Here is an 18090-nt window from a genome sequence, read left to right as displayed (position 1 = left end):
AGCACGTTCGTACACACAGGGATGACAGTTGGGTGCCTCGCAGGGTTACTAAACTCAGCGTGAAGTTGGAAAACGAATAGTACCACAAACCGATAAAAATAATTTTACACAGTTCTGTAATTGCGACAATTCTAGTTCAAAAGCCTAGTGGACGTGCAACCGCGTTTTAAAAACATTTGCAAAGTTGCATATACGTTTTTTATGTTTGTACTCCTTCTGCAGCTTACGATCTCACTAAGATTTTTTTTCTACTTCATTACGAAACACCATATATCCTCAAAACGGTATTATCAACAACTTAAAAATAAAAAAAAAAACTTAAACGAAGCCCAGAGCCGTGCGTTATAAACTTAGAATACATCAGAGATGGAAGGCTCAAATATAAAACTCCTGATAAGGCATGTTGACGAAAAGGCATTTAAAAAATTGAAGTAAAATGTACTTTTTTCGATATCAATGATCAGTTTGAAATAAGCCGTCGTGTTCTCGTATTTAATTTTCCAATCCGAACGATGCTACGTTAGCTAGCTCACGAACCCTGCCATTTGATTCGTTGTGCTTCCCTCGCTACTGTCAAAACGGCCTTTCTGCGAGGCCTGAACCTACACTGACTTTGGCTGCTATTTGTTGCCAACAAGCAAAGTTCATCTCGGCTGGGTCCGCCAGGAGGCACTGGAAGCGGGATTGGACATATTTTTGTTTATGATATATTTTCGCTGCCCCGCACGGAATTACGGATTGTGGTTACGGACATCGGACGCGCCCGTCTCCGGAAGAGAAGCCCGCACGGATGCAGGTCGCTCGCTGCGTAAGTTGGTAACACACACACACGGCAGTACGACTTGTCCCGAGTGCTTACGGCCGTACGGGGACGGTAGAGGAGGACCCCAGCAAAGCAAAGCAGCAAATAGCAGCAGCAGCAGCAGCGCCCGTGGTTTGTAGCTGCGGAGTGCGCGCATGGTTGTGTATGTGTGTGTGTGTGGTTGTGCGTGTGTCTCTCACATACGGCGTGTGTACGCGAACCTAAAACGATAGAACGCTAATGGACTGCTGGGTGTCCAGCGTTTGCTGCTGGTTCGTTGCATCGTGTGTAATTGAAACAATCGAACTGATATCGGAAAAGACGCGTCCAAAGACAAAGCAGTGCTGAGGGAGCGGTGGTTTTGTAGGGACTCTTTAAAGGGCCCTCCGATCGTGGCTAGATCAGTGGGCGCAACTTGGACGGATATCTGGTTAAGTTATTAAACTCGGTTTCGTATATGTTATTGTTGGCGGATGCGGATGGTGCAGGGTCAATCGTGAATGCACTTTGTTTGACCCGTCCGCCACTGTCTTCGTTCGCCGCGTTCGCCCTCTTGCGTGTACTGGCTTGCGGTAACATCGATGTCATTGCGAGGAACCGTGACAGACAGCAGCAAACATCGTCAGTGGCAGCAGGTGACGATCGCGTAGAAAGTGATGAACCACCACTCCATTTGCTACTACTGCTCGGGTTACTACGACCAAATCGTAAAAAAAAATACAGCCACTGAGAAGGGAATTTCAACCCAACTCGGTCGCTCGAGCCAACAGCGTCCGTGCTAAACTAGCTGTTATTGAGCACAGGGGCTTTTTGGTTTATTGTCAAACAAATTTACGCGTGGCACAAGTCGGGCGCAATGCAATCCGGAGTGTAAGTTGTCCCAACCGCTCCCAACCACCCAGTCGCGTTGACCCGGGGGGTGTTGGGATGGAGGGGGTGGGCATTGGAAATGGGTCGTGGTGCGAGCTCGCCGCCCGCAGGTTTATATGCTACGATCGCCGTCGTCAGTCATCCCTTTCGCATCCACACCGTGACAGTTCTTTTCGGGGGGAAAATGGGTTGTTTTGTTTTTCTTCTTGTTCTTCCCCGTCTGTATGGTCTAATCGTTTTTTGTCCTTTCACCTCTCTCCAACCCGCCGTGCAGTGACCGTGTGAAAACATACATCGCAACGTCCCCCCACCGCCCGTTCGTTGTTGGAAAGTGTTGCAACCGAGAGTAAAAAAAGGCCAAGAGGAGGAGCAGCGGGAAAAACAAAACATAAAAGTCGTCGAGTGTAAGAAGGAGAGCGGTGAACGTGTAAAAGCGTGTGGAAAAAGCGAAAGCGCTTGTAAAGCAAGCCGAGTGTGTGTGTGAGAGAGAAGGAGAGCGAGCGGCCGAACGAGCATAGGCGTAAATCTCGGCGCTGGGTGCATGAGCAGCTACGCAAATGGAAGACGCTCGTGTGTGCTAAAGCAGGACAGCATAACACGAAGAGGAAGCGAGAGCGAGAAGTATAAGGGCCGTGCGATCCCAGCCTACTCATTCCATCAAAGATCCGTCAAATCGCTCGGGAAGTATTGTGTGTGCGTGTGTTCTTTTTTTTTTGGATTCCAACGTGTAAATACTCCAAAACAAACCACAATACTAGGAAAAGCAAACGCCACTACGAAGCTTTTGCGAATGGAAAGTGATTCCTTTTAATTTGACCGCCGGGCGCCTTTTAATTTTCTCTGAACGTCCCGCCCCATCGTCATCATTCCACGAAACAGTCTTTACGAGCGGAATAGTGCAAGGACATCGTAAAGAAAACAGCTGAAACAGCAGCAGGTTGGATTGACCCAGCGGGTTTTGACCGGTGGTGTGAGGGTGGTGTTCATTGATCACTTATCTTGCCCCAGCATACCGGTAGCTAGCGATATCGCCATCGAGCCCCACTCGTCAAGATGGAGATGGATCCGTTGCAGACACCGATCCAAACGGAGCTTCCATTCTGTCGGTTGTGTTTCTCACAAGCCTGTGATTTATACGAACTATTCCCAGGCGCAGGCAACGACAATGAATCTCTGCTACTGAAAATACTCGAGCTGGTAAACGTCGCTGTAAGTACTAGGCACCATGGGGACAACACAGCTTACCTTTCGGTGCATAATGGCTAATATGTGTCGCCTTACAACCACTTTCAGATAAGCTTCGATGAGGACCTGAACTCGTACATCTGCGGCAAATGCGTCACAATGGTCGAGGACTTTTTCGAGTACAAGGAGAAGGTGAAGGAGAACGATCTGCTGCTGCGAGAGAAGCGCAAATCGGTTGATCATGCGACTGCCATCTACAACGTCGTTAGCATGCAGCCGGACGCGACTAACAGTAGCGCGTCGAACGGTGCGACAGGCGCGGGCAGCGGTTCCGAGCTCGGTGCAGGTGGAATCGATGAACCACACGTCGGGCTCGATCAGCGTATCTCGATCGACGGTGGTCCTCCGCTGAACGGTAACATTATCGAGTTCAAGAAGCAGCTGTTTACCGCCTCACCGGCCCAGATCGGTATTTGGCTTTGTGTGGCATCCGGCAGCGACATCCAGTGTCCCGCCGCGATCGAGGTGGACGACAACATACAGGTGGTGGCAGAAATCGGCCAGCACAACCACGGCCTACCCGTATCGGTGCCGGAAAATCCACCCGAAACGACACCGACCAAGCAGCAGCAGCAGCAGCAGCAGCAGCCGCAACAGCAACCCCAGCAGCACCAACAGCCACAGCAGCCGCCCCACCATCATCCCCATCATCCGCAAACGACGCAGGAACATCACGTGCACGAGGAAGACACGATCGTGGTGACGACCGACGGTACGCCGGCAATTCTTTCGACCACCACCGGCACACCGGTCGTGTCGAACAGTGCGTCCCGTGCTGCCGGCGGTGGTGGCGCAGGCAACAAAGCATCCACCACCTCGACATCGTCGGCGAAGAAGAAAAAACCGCGCGATCAACCCTCGAAGCGCAAGGTCTCGAACGACATACTGGTCGGCGACGGGTGGCTGACCGACGTCACGACGTACAAGCGCAACCACTACCAGCTGGTCACGAAAGACGGCTACCAAACGTTTCTCATCTACAACGGCTACCGGTTCCGGACGCAGCAAAAGATTCGCAACGGCATTGCGGCGTGGAAGTGTGCGTGGAACGGGCGGAAAGGTTGCCAGGCCATACTGCACATCACGGAGGACTATCAGAAGGTGCGCGAGGTCGGTTCACCCCACAACCACGAGCCGTCGCTGCGCGACCGGATCATCTCGAACAAACCGACCAACGGCAACACGTCCGACCAGAGCCTCATCATGCAGTCGGACGGCGAGGAACTGAGTGAGATGCACAAAATCACCGCTACGGCAAGCGTCGGATCGACGAGCAGCGGAGCAACCGGGACGCTGGCCGGGGAAACGATAACGCTTGGCGGTGGTGCAACCGTGGTGGCCATCACCACGACCGGGGCGAACGCTGCTGCCGTCAACAGTAGCACCTCCACGACGACGGCCGCCGCCGCCGCCGCTTCGTTAGACCTTACCTCCGAGATGGATTTCGTGCAGCAGAGCAGCAACAGTGGCAGCGAGTTGATCACCACCACGACCACTACCAGCACTTCCGGTGCATCGTCCGCCTCGTCGGCCGATCAGCCCGGTACGACAACGGGGCACCATCAGCAGCAACACCAGCATCATCATCACCATCACCATCCGCACCACGAGGTGGTGGGCGTTGTGGACGAAGTGGTGGGCAAAGACGATACGACCATGTCGATGGATATCGAGGAAATCATACGCCCGCACGTGGTACTGCATCCCGCCAGCGAATAATGCGTGTGTGTCCGGGGGCACCGTCGAAGAAAAATGGGGCAACGGGCGGGCGCGTGTTTTGTTCTCCATCAGCACCGGCCATTTTACATGCCATCAGCGACATGGGTGGCAATGTCGCACGGGAATGGTGTTCTGCAAATAGGTTCGCTCCATGCTAACAAAACGAAACGCAGCGTGTGCGTATGTGCAACGGGCGGGTAATGGGAAAAGTGTTTGATAAGAAAAGCAAAATAATTGTAAAAAAACAACAACAACAACCGCATTAGCAGTTAGGGTCTTCTGGGGTTAAACAGAGAGAGAGAGAGAGAGAGAGAGAGAAAGAGATCGGAACAGTAGGGGTGGCCTTTTTTGGACTAAAATGATCTTGCTCTCGATCATGATGATGATGATGATGATGGCGGTGGGCACAGCTACATTACGCTATTGTATGTAAACATTTGTTCGTTTTATTTGCATAAGTACATAAATGTATCCCCTCCTCCCCTCACACTCCCACCTCCTTCTCCTCCCAAACAGTGCCCGTTAAAAAATATATGTTTTAAGTCAGGTTAGGAAAAGGTTAAACAAGAATGCAAACAGCACCACCATTCTCCCCGCGGGGAAACGCCCAACCGGTCTGCCTGCCCGCCCTGAAACACCTTGCAGGTCCCTCCAATCGAGCAGGATCCGAGTGAAGAGTATCAGCAGCGGCAGGCCAGCCACGCGTTGGCAGATTTTAATACAAGCTAAAGTAATGCAGGCCCCTTATTGCGAGATGATCAAGCTTAGGGTTAGGGATGTCGAGGTCGATTTTACCCCTCTTTTTTCTCCTTTTAACTTTATGTTTTACATCCTTGTCCCTCCCCCCCACCACGTCCTCCTTCTTATTTCTCTTAGACCGTAAGTGCAAAAAATTGTCATAGGTAGGCGTTAAGCGGAAAGGATGAAGAAATATATACATATAGTTATATATATATATTATATACATAAATGCAAAACAGATAACGGGCAGGTTAAGGATGGATTCTGCCCACACACACCCCCCACCCGTGCTGCAGAAGGGTGCCGCGCGCCAAACACAGGACGCGGAAGCGCGTTTTTTTTTTCTGCTGCACCGTGCGACAGCCACAACACAACCACCATCTCCCCTCCATTATTAACAACAATAAATCGGTCAAATCAATCGGTCATTTAGCTAAAAGTCTGCTGTCGAACGGTTCTTCGCCTTTTTGTTTTTGTTTCCTCTCCTGACACAAGCTTCGGATGTTGCGGACGCGAGGAAAAGGGAATGCGGACGATGGATGGATTACGTGTGCTCCGAACGCAGTTGGTAATATTGTTCATATATTCACACACCGTAGAACCGATGATTATAATCATTATTTCACACTATAGTTGATTTTTTGTCCATTACTAACACTACTCTCGTCCAACAACCTGTCTGCGTTTGCGTTCGTCGTTTGTCATGCCGAAAGTCGAGTAGTATTAGGATTCCTTTTTGCTTTGTTTGCTTTGTACGTACGTTCGTCCAACTACTACTGTTTTTGTCTTCAAATGTACACACACACACATTCTATTGTATTGGGTTTCTAATTCGTCTCGTAAAACCTGTTTCTTCCAACAATCGCTTCTTCCAATACTCTACTAATAGTGTTGTATCTGTAAATATATATATATATTCATATATGTATCACAAAGTGGTTCGCTCTAATTTCCCTCACAACATTCATATGTATCCCTCTAGCTGCATCCTCGTCCCTCTGTGTTGCTGCCTACAGCAAAACAGCTCCCGCTCCTGCAACATTCCCGTACGAAGCTTGAAGATAGCTCGGATAAATGATAACCTTTCTGAGATCGGTTGCAACATGTGTCCTACCAGACGTTCACACAGACGTTAATATATGTATGTATGTATATATATATATTGGTTGGATGGATCCATCCATCCGCACAGACGGCAGACTGCCAAAAGACAGTCGACAAAGACTAAATTCGAACAACAGCATTTTAAAAACATCCATCCTAGGGTGTTGCCTACAACTGTAACTGGTTTGGACTTTTAACTTTTAAACTTTTACCAGATTTCTACCGGCAAAACGTTGACGTACCTATAAATGCGCTTGTTTTTCTTCTTCTTTTTGTTTTGGCACGGAAAGTATTTGAACGATGTTTGGAAGCTCAATCAAACCAAACGGGAGGATACAACACAAAACCATACTACCGCTCGCCTACTGCTGCTACTACTATTACTACGGTGCTCTCGTTGCAGGTGTCTCTAAGCTGCTAAGTCTGTTAGAGAAAACCTCTAATGTAAAACTTTACTACACACTCTGGCTAAGTACATGAAAATGGTAATACTACGGATTAACGGGGGAGGACAGTGGTGCGATTCCTTACAGGAGAAAGGACATGTCAAGAAGCGTTAATCCATGTGCTAATGTCTACTGCTGCTACCTACCACTACCACCACTACTGTACTCCACTCTGGTGGGAAGCGCCTTTAGTGTCGATATCGTCCGGCAGCACCATCGTTATGGCGCTCGCGGTAGAAGGGCTCTGCTCGCGGGGCAGTGAATACTTTTTCTTGAACGCCCGATCAAAATTGATCGGCCTCGCAATGTCCAGACCTATCGGTTTGATGATCGAGTTCGACGTCAGGGAATCGAGCTCGTGCGATTCCGAACCGACCAAATCACCGGCCGCTGAGCTCGAGTTGGATAGCAGCTGTTCCGTCACAACGCCCTGATGATGATGATGGTGGTGGTGGTGGTGATGTGACGACGTGTGGAAATGATGATGGCTGATGCGCGATGACCCGCCAGCTTCGAGCTGGGTGGTCACCTTACACCCGTCACCACCACTGCCGCGCAAACCCGTCCGCAGCTTGGGATAGCGAAACTGGCCGAATCCGTACTGGGGTCCGGCCACACGCAGCAAACTCATCAGAAAGAAGGTCGCATACAGCCAGCTAATCGACATGACGATCACCAGAAACACGCCAATCTGTATGTAGGCCAGCACGCTCGAAGGCAACATCAGTGCACCGGCAATGCCGGTCGTGATCGCAGCCATTGCCGTTGGGCCGAGCATGCGCTGCAGCGAGAAGCGCGTCGACGAACGACGGTCCGGTTCGGTCGACAGCCTGTAGTGTACGCCGTAATGAAGGCTAAAGTCAACCGCCAATCCGATCGCGGTGCTTACCGCCACACTTTCCAGCACGTTCAGCTTCCAGCCCAGCAGAACGAGCATCGCCACGGTGGTAAGGATGGTGAGCGTTACCGTTACGATCGCGTACAGGCTGATCAGCACGTTGAGCGTCACCAGCATCAGCACCAGCAGTGCAACGGCCATTGCCATCGCGATTGCCACCATCGTACCCGTGGAAAGCGTGTCCTGCAGGTCGAAAAATTCCAGCTCGCTGATAAACCACGCATTGGCCATTGTTGGCGGGGCGTCGGCCAGCTGCTCGGCCAGCCAGCTCTCCACCGTACGCACGAACGCGTCGATCTCGTGGTAGGACATGGTAAATATTTGCGTACTTTCATACTCAATCACGACCGCTTTTACCATCTTGTCGGTTTGCGGCGGATGTGGTGATGCGTCGGGTGCCGTGCCCTGCTGTCCATTGGCAAGAAATGCACTGCGACCAAACTTTGGCCCAGCCACACCGGGAATGAAAAATTCTCGTGGCGTCTCGTACAGGGAGGAGATCGATTCCGGCAGGCACAGGTCGAATATGTCCGGCGTGAAGGGAAAGGGTGAAATTTCGCAGCACGGCGTACGGTCGATTTCACCCATCGAATCGTTACACCGCCGGCCCATCCAACTGATGAAATTCTCGATGAAACAGTTGGGCAGCAGCAAACCGTAGCTCGTCTGGTAGAAGGTTTGATTTTTGATGCGACGACAAAACTGCAGCAACCACTGTTGCGATTCCGGTGCGCTCATGTTGAACGACTCGTCAAAGTAAAGATCGCCGCGCTGCTCCGGATCGAGAAAATTGCCCCGATCGACGGGCAGGACGCCCCACACGAACCGGAGCGGAATTTTGAACGTTTCCGTAGTCTACAAACCGCGGAACGTTGTTTAACGTTAGCGTATTATTTAGATTAGGATCAGAGCATTCATGTATGAGCTTACCGTGTACATTTTCTCGAACCAAAACATATCCTTGTACTCGCTATCGTACCGCTCGAACGGGTGGTTGCTGATGAACAGCTTAAAGTCGGGAGAATCGGGCAGCCGAAGTTTGGGCCAGTGTAGTACCAATATTCCGCTCATAATTCCGATCGTACCTGGCACGAGGGTGACAATGAATGATGGATTATTTCGCTCCCACGATATAACGCTCAGTTGAGCCTTACCAAGCAAAGTGATCCACAACCAGGGTAGAGTAATTATGAGATCGATGATGGCATCTTCAATGCGTCTACTTATATGTGCGATCGAGACGAAAGGAAGCGTGCAGCGATGCGTTACACGAGCAAATGGTTTCAGCAGCATCAGGCAGGATATACGCTCGGCAATCGATACGGCGGCCGGTAGCCAGGTTACCATTAGGAAGTAGTTTGCCATCACAGCCGTGCCGGAGAAAATGCTATCCAAATGAGGCAAGCAATTAATGGGCAATCAACTCTCAGCCGCTGAGCACTGAGCATTACTCAATCTATCATACCCAAAGCATCGGACAGCCGTAATTGAGCTAACGTAGGACGCATAGAACGCAGCCGCCGTTGTCAGCGAGGTTACCAACATTGATAAGGCCGCATGTCGTAGCGTGCTGCCCATAATTTCTACCAGCGTATCGGAACACGCAGCCCGTGCCGCTGCTCCACTGCCTTCGGAATTGCACGACGATGTCGAAGGGACGATCGGGATGACGATACCAACACCACACTTCATCCGATCGGCGATCGTGCATTGCCATATTTTTAGAAAAATAAAAGCATCATCCGCTCCAATACCTGCCAACAAACAAACAAAAACAGGCGAGAAAACATGCAATAATGTAACAGAATGTTATCGTTATCACCCTCCCGTCAAACATCTCTGTCTGCCTACTTACCTACAACCACAATAACAGCGAGCAGGTTCATGAACGGGAAAAACGTAAGCTCGAATATGAAGGAGTAGATAAAGTAGGCAATTCCGAGCGAAAATGCAACTGCCACCACCGTCATAAGCGTAACAAACAGTGACCCGGTATAGAGCCACATGCAGATAACGACAAATATGCCACCGAGCCCGATCAGCCACCCGTCACGTAGTAGGCACTCGTCGAACAATGCATTCTTAAGACCCATATCCATAGCAACAACCGATACGAGATCGTTGTCGAGATTACTGCAAAAGAAAAAAGAAACGAAACAAGGCATAAGCAACTGCTAGCTATTCGCACGATTTAGTTTGCTGTTTTGGAAACATAAATATACTCACACTTGGCTTAAGCTGTGGTAAAATTCCATCGATTTGATGCTTCTGGCAATAGGCAGAAAGATCATCGTGGTATTGAGAAATTCTGCAGACTCCTGGATAAAGGGAATAACAGTATGAAGGATTACAATTTCCCGTGCCTTTGCAGCTGAATCGGGATGCTTACATTTTGCCGTATGAAATCCACGTTCGCCAAGTAATGCAGTATGTTGTACACGGCATTATGCTGCTTGCACTCGCTCGGTGCAATACAGCTCGATCGCATACAGTCGTTGCTTAGCTTCATGTTATGGTAGTACTGGAAGCAGTCGTACAGCAGCGTCTTTACCATAGCGACATCTTCCTCGTTGAGCTCAAAGCAGGACGATTTGTTCGAAAGAAACGTTACATAGTTCACGATAGACCAAGGCCGGCAGCAATCGTCCGATGTAAGCTCGCGCTGGCAAATGTCCCCGTAATGCTCAACTTTTACAATTTTCTGCTCCAGTTCACACAGTGCCAGGAAAGCGTTCAGTTCGAACATACTGTCGTTCAGGTTGTGGTTTATCCGCTGCACTACGAGATGAGCGTATTCTTTGTCTGAAAAAAAAAAAGAAAACAACTCCACATTCAGCTTTACAATTGTTTACGGCTGTGTCACCATCATTACTCACTCGGTGACTCGCAGAAGAATCCATCCGAGGGTATGTGCGTTTCGATCGGTTCCGGCGGCGGTTTTAGCTTACGCAGCGTATCCCACTTGGCCCGTTTCTTCTCCATCGTTTTGTTACCGATCTCTTCCGTGTAGTACGACTGGTTGCGGCCGTACTCCCACACCTCCTGCCTGCCGCTCCGGTGTGCCATCGTTTCATTGTCGTACTCCTCAAAACTAACAATTTCCCCGTTGGTCACACTTTGGTTGTGGTACAGCTCCTTCAGCATGCGTATGTTTTTGTTGCTGTACTTCGGGAGCTTTTTTTGTGTCGCCTCTCCATCGATCACGGCGTTGGATGTTTTCTTTTTCGATTTATTCTTGCGCCGTTTGCGGATAGCATCTGCACCGGGGAAACGTTTTGGCAGGAGATTGTTCGTACCGAGGGTAAGCTCCTTCGGATTGGCCACCAACCGTCCGGCCGAGCTTGTTTCTTCCAGCAAATTTCGCCATGCCGTCCATCGCTTACCGATCGAAGTACCCCGTGCTTCGAAACCCTGCAGAAGAAACGAATTGGTTTAGTGCCAAGCATGCTGCATGGGAGAATGCTTCCAATGGTTGCTATGTGATGATGCCTCCGATACGTACCAGTGTCGGATCGTCGAAGTCGGGCAGCTTCCGGGTGAACAGGGCGACGATGATGCAGGCCATGGAGAAAATGCCCACGGCCACCAGCACTAGCTGGGGACGACGGGCCAACAGTTTGTAATACCACTGCATGCTGCTGCTGCTGCTGCTGCTGCTACTGCTACTGGTGGTGCATCAATGCGCTCGCCCCCCCGCACACTGTCCTACTGGTTCGTATACCATGCGGGTAGGGCCGGGAGAGCGAAAAAAGTGCATTCAAAACATGCTATTTACATTTCCATTACGCTGAACAGTGTGTACGCTACGGCTTACTCCAAATAGTGTGCAATCATCATCACTCACTAACACGCGCGCATCCAGCACGCATCGTCGAGCGAAAGGACCTCCCCGGCGGTACACCTGTATGAGTGCGCAAATTTACGGTGCGATGCAGATCTTCCTCTTCAAGTACGATGCTTTACGGGGCTCGCGTAGTGGACCGTTTTGTTGCAATGTTGTAAGCAATCCTCGATTACTGACCTGCCGATCTGCTTAGTAAACGTTCATGACGCCGCTAAAAACACTGCACAAAGTCGTACCAACAAGTTGGTGCGGTGGTACTACTACTACTACTACTACTACTACTACTCGACGATACCAGCCAGTTCCGAACGATGGATACACATATTTTGTGGCTTATACTACACACGCTTACATAATTTCACTCACTTGCTGTACGTACAGCTGCACGTGCTGGAATGGCTAGTATTCGCAGCATACTTTACCACTAAACGTATCGCTAACCACGGTGTAAAACTGAATTTCCCTCCGTAGTAGCCGCCGTAGCAGTGCCGAGCCTGTGTGGTACGCGTTTTTTGCTGCTTACATTCCTCTTTCTGTTTCACAGTGCTGTCTCTCTCGCACACCGTTTGACAGTTGTTTACGGATTTGTTTACATTTTTTCATTCGTAAATACAGCAAGCAGCCATCCCCGAGCGTGCCAGATTTCGGAATCGATAACGTTAAAATACGTTTAGCTTGAGAAGCATTTGCCATTCTGGTCGCAACGGTTCCAGCATGGCCACAGATCTTTACCGGTGTAGCTTTACGTGGCCGCGTTTGGAGGGCAGCATAGAAAAGCAAATAACGCCACAAGTGGCCACATCGAGCGATCCGGATTTGTAAGTAACCTCTTTATGGGCTTTGGAAATCGTATGCATAAGCCAAACCTTTCCATTCAAGCATACCGCTGGGAGACCTTCTCGACTTGGACATGTGCCTGATTTTGACCGGAACGGACGAACAAGAGGCCTGCGAAATGCGTCTAACCATCGCCCCACTGTACCTGCCCCGGGCCGTTTCGCTGGTGGTGGAATGCCCGGTCATCGAATGTTACTACGGTCGGTTGAACGAGTATCACGGCACCTATCACGGTGAGCTGGTGTACACGCTGGGGGACGTGAAAGTGTTCCGGTTCGACATACGCATCGCCACGGACATTGATGAGCTGCAGCTGAAATTCATCTCGAACAAAAGTGACCCTCTCTGTCTGTACGGTACGCGGCTGTATCTGACGCGCAATACAGACCCGCTGCGTACGATGATGGCAATGATGGGCGGAAGGAAAATTGATCCAGTCGCTGTGCAGCACCGTCTGCAAGCGACCGACCTGTCGGAGAAGGCGGAAAAGTGCAAACGTATGATACTAGGCTCGATGCTTTCGTCGGAACAAAACATTGTGAATAATAATACCGTGCCGGAAGCATCGACTAAGCAGGAAACGGATGCACCACCACCACCACCATTACCACCGTCGGATAGGACGGATAGCAGTTTGCCGAAGCTTTTCAGCAGGATGGAGCTAGAACCGGGCATCGTCCCGAACCTCAACACTTCGCTAATGGAAATGGCCATGAAGCAGTATATAGATGCAAAATTTATCCAATTACAACAGCTGCTGGATAATCGGTTAACCGCCCTGGAAGCACGACAAAACACAAAGCTAGATCGCATACTGACACTGTTGCAGGGAAGAGAAAATGAATCGACCGCTGGCGTACAATGAATGTGTCGCGCCAGCCATGCGGAACAGACACCGAGATAGCATATGTAAGCTATATATTTATTAAGTTTTGAGAAATTATGTGTAAATAACATTCAGTTCCACGGTGCAGAAAATAATAGATACCGGAATGAGGTAAAACCCTCATCAACTAATGTGTGGTTTGTACATGCTGCACCGAGTGCGCCCTTCTCTTCGCAGTCGGTGGGGGGACGCGCGATGGTTTATCGGTAATAAATACGGCAACGAGTCGCATTCACTCCTGTTAGAACAATCAATGTCCTCTTTTTGTAGCAAACAAAAACCTAGCCTACCAGTTACCGCAGGATTGCGAACGTTTCAGGCCTTGTCTTCCGGTCTGCGAGACGAAAAGAAGTGTTGGATTAGTTATGTCCATCCGGTTCAGAGACATAATCATCGCTTACGTGCTGTTGGGATCAAAGCAGTGCAACTGCTTGCGCCAAACCCGAATCAGTCCGTCCCATGCACGGCGACTGTACTTTAGATGCTTCTGGGGCGTTGTAGGATGCTCTTTGGTGCGTGTATGCCTGCCAATAGGGAACGCAGAACCGTATTAATATCATCGTCCGGCACAGGTGACGGATCTTACATGAAGGTACGTACTTGGGCACTTGCTTGATGTAGTTCTCGTAGCCTAGTGTGTTCTTGCCGTAGTCGATCTGCTTCTGGCGTCGCACCAGCACGGCCTCATCCGTTTCGTACTCGAGCTGCTTGCGGCTATTCTGACTAGACGTACCGGAGCTAGAACTCTCGCGCCGCAAACGCCAACTATTGCCGCCGTGGTCGTTCTCGTGCTTTTTGCTTTTCTTCCACTGGCCACTGCTGCCCTGCTGTTGCCCGTCAACTTCGGGATCCATGCCCGATGCGTCTTTTTTTTCCTCCTCGGTGCTGCTCGATTCGCCGGACAAGCGTCGCTTGAAGGGCGATTTTAGGTGGTCATTCTGTACCAACTTTTCGTACTTCTTTAAATTGGCAGAATCTGCAAGGAAGGGGATGATTTTACTCAATACACGTACCAAATACGATCGAGAGCAGCTTTCTTCCGAATACACCATAACCTCAACCCCCCATTCATTGTCAACTGTTGGGTGATCCTCAGCGCGACACGAAAAGCATCACACCACTTACCCAGAATATCGATCTCGATTTGTCTTCCATTCGAGCCTTTGTACAGGACGGACATTTCATCTGTTGGTTCGGCCGAATGCTGGCGTTCCACGGCCGGTGTCGCTCCCTATTGTTTGTTTGGTGTGCCGCGGGTATCAGGACGATGCAAACGAAACAAAAACGAAAAAGACGATAAACTCGTTTCATGCACTCAATCGCAGTAGACGTAGAGATGGAGCCAGGCAGTGTCGACGTTCGCGGACTCACTAACACACAAGCAATCGCAACCAGAGATGGAGCATACATACCGATGCAGTTTCGGCCGATTCCTGCAACTCGCGCTTCGATCGTAACATCCTGGCCGCCTTTTCCTCTTCTTCCGGTGTTGGTTCGTACCAGCTTTCGGATAAATCGATCGTACTAGTAAACATTTGTTGCACCACGCTAGTGGAAGACATTGCGGTTGGGAGATATAACGCGAAAATAACCCAAATAAAGAATCTTCAGCAAAGCTGATTCGTTGTCGTCGGCGTTTAGAGGATGGAACTTAGCAAAACACAAAATCGATAGCGATGCGCGAATACTGCTGCATGTAGTTTAATTTTTAAATTGCACACTTTTTGTCTTCTACTACATAGAGATGTGTATACCCAGTTATCGTTTTCACTGCACAGAACTAAATTTCCACTAAAGTTTTGTATGAATTAGGTGCTTAGCTTATTTACTGCGTCCCTTCGCCTAGGATTAAAACTAACTCTACGTGCGAGTGGCACGAAGTCAAGGATTTCAGTGAACATTAAACAAGCCTACAGCGGATTTCTGGGCGCGGGAAAACAAATCCCGCTTCGGTGTATGGATAAGGTTGGATCATTCGTTGTTTCAATTCACAACTACACTCAAACAATGTGTTGACAGTTGTAAACATACGCAGGCCTCCAATCAATCTGCTTTCTACCTTTTTGCGCATAAAAAAAAAATCAAGCAAATTCCAGAAAAGCCTGTGCAGGAGTGATTTGAATCGAGGATTATAAAAATATTATCAAAAACTGCATTTTTAAGATCATGCCATCTGCGAGCAACTATTTTACTTCCCCTATGAAAAGTGTAGCAGTTCTGTCAGAATGTCCAGTGAAAAAAGTACTCCACAACAATGCCATCGAAGCATGTCGCAGTGTCAGTTGAAGCGTTTTGCTTTAGCTGCAGCCAAGAATAACAATACGCACCGACGGTTGTTTTGTTGTTGTGTGAGTGTGCCAAGGAAGATTAAGCGAAGAAAGGGGGAGGAAATTGATTGTTTGCGTTGGCAGGTGAGGGCGGATAGCAGGATAAATAGAACGCATCAAGCGCAAGAGAGCCGATAAATTGCACGGCAAACGTAATACCAGCGAGCAAGCGGCACGATACAATCCCTCTGGGAGTGAGCAAATGACGTAAATAATGTGCTGCTAGCCGCCTGACTTCCCGGACGAAACGATCAATCGCGAACGAAAATCGAAGTGCGTGGAGGAAAGAAGGAGCCAAGATGAATCTGGTTGATTGCAACCCGTACGGCAATGGGTTGCTGTATGCGGGCTTTAATCAAGATCAGGGTAAGAGAATGCACCGTGCAAAACCCAATGGCATTAGTCATCGTTCCTGTTGTTCACCGCTTCCATTTCCGCCTAAAGGTTGTTTCGCCTGTGCCACCGACAATGGCTTCCGTGTGTACAACAGTGACCCGCTAAAGGAGAAGGAGCGACAAATTTTCCCCGACGGCGGTGTCGCCTACGTAGAGATGCTGTTCCGCTGCAACTATCTGGCGCTGGTGGGGGGAGGTTTGCGGCCGCTCTACCCACCGAACAAAGTGCTCGTTTGGGACGACCTGAAGAAGGCACCAGCGATCTCGCTCGATTTCAATGCCCCCGTCAAAGGGGTACGGCTGCGGCGGGATCGCATTGTGGTGGTGCTGGAAGGCATCATCAAAGTGTACGCCTTCACACAGACACCAACACAGCTGCATGTGTTTGAAACCGCCAAAAACCCGCAGGGTCTGTGTGTGCTCTGTCCCAACAGCACCAAATCGTTGCTCGCGTTTCCCGGTCGCCGTACCGGGCACGTGCAGATCGTTGATTTGGCCAACACCGAAAAAGCGCCGCACGAGATTATTGCCCACGAAACGGCCATCAGCTGCATTGCGCTGAATTTGCAGGGCACACGGTTGGCAACGGCAAGCGATCGGGGCACGCTGATCCGCATATTTGACACGTCGAGCGGAGCGAAGGTGGCCGAACTGAGGCGAGGTTCGAATCAGGCAAAGATTTATTGCATTAACTTTAATCATCAATCGACGTCCGTGGTGGTGTCGTCGGATCATGGCACCATCCATGTGTTTAATCTGGAGGAGCCGAACAAAGGGCGCGACGGGAGCTCGTCCGGTGGTGGTGGTGGTGGTGGTGGTGGCGTCGGTGGTTCCAGTCTGCTGACGCGATACTTCACCAGCCAGTGGTCGTTCTGCAAATTTTCCATCCCACAAGGGCCACCGTGCATCTGTGCTTTCGGATCTGAGAACAATTCAGTAATTGGTAAGTGGTCAGCTGTGTCCCTGTATGCAGCGTATTAATCTTTCCAATTCCTTTCGCAGTGATATGCGCGGATGGTCATTATTACAAGTTTGTCTACAACAGCAAGGGCGAATGTTCGCGGGAAGTTTGTACGCAGTTTCTCGAAATGTCCGACGATCAGACGTAAGAGTGGCGAAGCCCGAACGCACGCTGGATACAAAGGAGTTTATAAAACACTGCACCGGGAAAGTGCTGCGGAAACAAAAAGGAAACTATATATTATGTGTTTAGGTACGGATACGATTCTCTTGAGGAACCAGCCAGGGGGGAAGAGCAGAAGCCGACTGGAAATTAATGCTGTGTGTTTGATGCGAGTGAAGTGTTGAGGGAAATGTAAAACAAGGTCTATTTCCTGCAGGTCTATTTAATAGCGACGAATATGTACTACCCAGAAGGAACCGCTACGCTAAGTAAATTAAATACATTTACACGACATTTGATTCATCCGATAGCTGCATGCTGCATGTACGAGATTGATAGTACTGTGAAAGCTAGAGAAATCGCTTCGTTCTATAATTTATCAGGGCCCCCGGTGCATGACGTCACGGACTATATTTGGATCGCCACACAGTAATGCAACTGTGTGACGTGATATGCGTGATATGTAAAAATTGTAGCGTTCATGTATCGGTAAGAGCCTGATCGACCGATACGCCGGTGTATAATGCTGCTTCTGTCTATTGATTGAGGTTTTATTTTGATCGATCTGGTACGACAATTGTAGCAAAGAGAGGAAGCAGCATTCTTTTGCACGCTTTCATACAAAATTGTTCTGTTCAGGGAGAATTGATAATGTTGCTTTTTTTTTTTGGAATAAAGAAATTGAAGATATGATATGTTAACATCTAAATGTTATGCCCAAAAAAGATGATAAGGGAGCATTTGCCGAACAGTTACTATCCTATAATGTTGTTACTGCAATAAAGTAAAGGGTGAATTGTAATTCATAAGTTAATGTAGTGATCGCCATATTTTTAATTTATCTGCGCTGTTT

General features: G+C 49.4%; 5 protein-coding genes across 14 annotated transcripts; 3 read left to right on the top strand and 2 right to left on the bottom strand.

Annotated features, from left to right (window-relative positions):
- Positions 1–576: 576 nt before the first annotated feature.
- On the top strand, positions 577–5798 carry LOC118502955. Of its 6 annotated transcripts, none has more exons than XM_036035712.1 (3): positions 577–808; positions 1947–2881; positions 2966–5798. In XM_036035712.1, the coding sequence occupies exons 2-3, from the start codon at positions 2726–2728 to the stop codon at positions 4634–4636; spliced, it is 1827 nt and encodes a 608-aa protein (XP_035891605.1). In that variant the 5' UTR covers positions 577–808; positions 1947–2725; the 3' UTR covers positions 4637–5798. The 6 variants fall into 6 exon arrangements, with proteins under 6 accessions (XP_035891605.1, XP_035891607.1, XP_035891606.1 ...); XM_036035714.1 differs by having other exon boundaries at positions 577–816; XM_036035713.1 differs by having other exon boundaries at positions 797–934.
- Positions 5799–5915: 117 nt separating this feature from the next.
- On the bottom strand, positions 5916–12208 carry LOC118502950 (protein dispatched). Of its 5 annotated transcripts, XM_036035706.1 has the most exons (11): positions 11847–12208; positions 11640–11726; positions 11328–11533; positions 10702–11236; positions 10215–10627; positions 10052–10143; positions 9681–9958; positions 9291–9579; positions 8980–9212; positions 8756–8910; positions 5916–8680 (listed from the first exon to the last, which is right to left on the bottom strand). In XM_036035706.1, the coding sequence occupies exons 3-11, from the start codon at positions 11457–11459 to the stop codon at positions 7085–7087; spliced, it is 3723 nt and encodes a 1240-aa protein (XP_035891599.1). In that variant the 5' UTR covers positions 11460–11533; positions 11640–11726; positions 11847–12208; the 3' UTR covers positions 5916–7084. The 5 variants fall into 5 exon arrangements, with proteins under 5 accessions (XP_035891599.1, XP_035891597.1, XP_035891598.1 ...); XM_036035704.1 differs by having other exon boundaries at positions 11640–12208; XM_036035705.1 differs by having other exon boundaries at positions 11328–11530; positions 11640–12208.
- LOC118502965 lies at positions 12029–13632 on the top strand. The gene is made up of 3 exons (XM_036035729.1): positions 12029–12170; positions 12285–12487; positions 12549–13632. The coding sequence occupies exons 2-3, from the start codon at positions 12384–12386 to the stop codon at positions 13369–13371; spliced, it is 927 nt and encodes a 308-aa protein (XP_035891622.1). The 5' UTR covers positions 12029–12170; positions 12285–12383; the 3' UTR covers positions 13372–13632.
- On the bottom strand, positions 13364–15403 carry LOC118502966 (histone RNA hairpin-binding protein). Its single transcript, XM_036035730.1, has 5 exons — positions 14805–15403; positions 14518–14623; positions 13993–14368; positions 13794–13916; positions 13364–13726 (listed from the first exon to the last, which is right to left on the bottom strand). The coding sequence occupies exons 1-5, from the start codon at positions 14952–14954 to the stop codon at positions 13708–13710; spliced, it is 774 nt and encodes a 257-aa protein (XP_035891623.1). The 5' UTR covers positions 14955–15403; the 3' UTR covers positions 13364–13707.
- Positions 15404–15686: 283 nt separating this feature from the next.
- LOC118502964 (WD repeat domain phosphoinositide-interacting protein 3) lies at positions 15687–17946 on the top strand. The gene is made up of 3 exons (XM_036035728.1): positions 15687–16085; positions 16164–17057; positions 17117–17946. Exons 1-3 carry the CDS (start codon positions 16019–16021, stop codon positions 17221–17223), a joined length of 1068 nt encoding a protein of 355 aa, XP_035891621.1. The 5' UTR covers positions 15687–16018; the 3' UTR covers positions 17224–17946.
- The last annotated feature ends 144 nt before the right edge of the window (positions 17947–18090 follow it).

Source organism: Anopheles stephensi, chromosome 2, assembly GCF_013141755.1.
Source record: "Anopheles stephensi strain Indian chromosome 2, UCI_ANSTEP_V1.0, whole genome shotgun sequence".
Taxonomy (NCBI): Eukaryota; Metazoa; Arthropoda; class Insecta; order Diptera; family Culicidae; genus Anopheles; species Anopheles stephensi.
This window is presented reverse-complemented; position numbering and strand designations above follow the sequence as displayed.

Bases quoted from the DNA above. Each gene is read 5' to 3' on its own strand.
- LOC118502955 (XM_036035712.1), top strand. From the start codon at position 2,726: ATGGAGATGGATCCGTTGCAGACACCGATCCAAACGGAGCTTCCATTC. The intron at 2,882-2,965 runs GTAAGTACTAGG...AACCACTTTCAG, and splicing joins TCGAGCTGGTAAACGTCGCT to ATAAGCTTCGATGAGGACCT.
- LOC118502950 (XM_036035702.1), bottom strand. From the start codon at position 11,459: ATGCAGTGGTATTACAAACTGTTGGCCCGTCGTCCCCAGCTAGTGCTG. The intron at 10,144-10,214 runs GTAAGCATCCCG...CCCTTTATCCAG, and splicing joins TGGATTTCATACGGCAAAAT to GAGTCTGCAGAATTTCTCAA. The intron at 8,911-8,979 runs GTAAGGCTCAAC...CCCTCGTGCCAG, and splicing joins GTTGTGGATCACTTTGCTTG to GTACGATCGGAATTATGAGC.
- LOC118502965 (XM_036035729.1), top strand. From the start codon at position 12,384: ATGGCCACAGATCTTTACCGGTGTAGCTTTACGTGGCCGCGTTTGGAG. The intron at 12,488-12,548 runs GTAAGTAACCTC...TTTCCATTCAAG, and splicing joins ACATCGAGCGATCCGGATTT to CATACCGCTGGGAGACCTTC.
- LOC118502966 (XM_036035730.1), bottom strand. From the start codon at position 14,954: ATGTCTTCCACTAGCGTGGTGCAACAAATGTTTACTAGTACGATCGAT. The intron at 14,369-14,517 runs GTAAGTGGTGTG...CCTTCCTTGCAG, and splicing joins AATCGAGATCGATATTCTGG to ATTCTGCCAATTTAAAGAAG. The intron at 13,917-13,992 runs GTACGTACCTTC...CCCTATTGGCAG, and splicing joins TACATCAAGCAAGTGCCCAA to GCATACACGCACCAAAGAGC.
- LOC118502964 (XM_036035728.1), top strand. From the start codon at position 16,019: ATGAATCTGGTTGATTGCAACCCGTACGGCAATGGGTTGCTGTATGCG. The intron at 16,086-16,163 runs GTAAGAGAATGC...TTCCGCCTAAAG, and splicing joins GGGCTTTAATCAAGATCAGG to GTTGTTTCGCCTGTGCCACC. The intron at 17,058-17,116 runs GTAAGTGGTCAG...TTCCTTTCGCAG, and splicing joins TGAGAACAATTCAGTAATTG to TGATATGCGCGGATGGTCAT.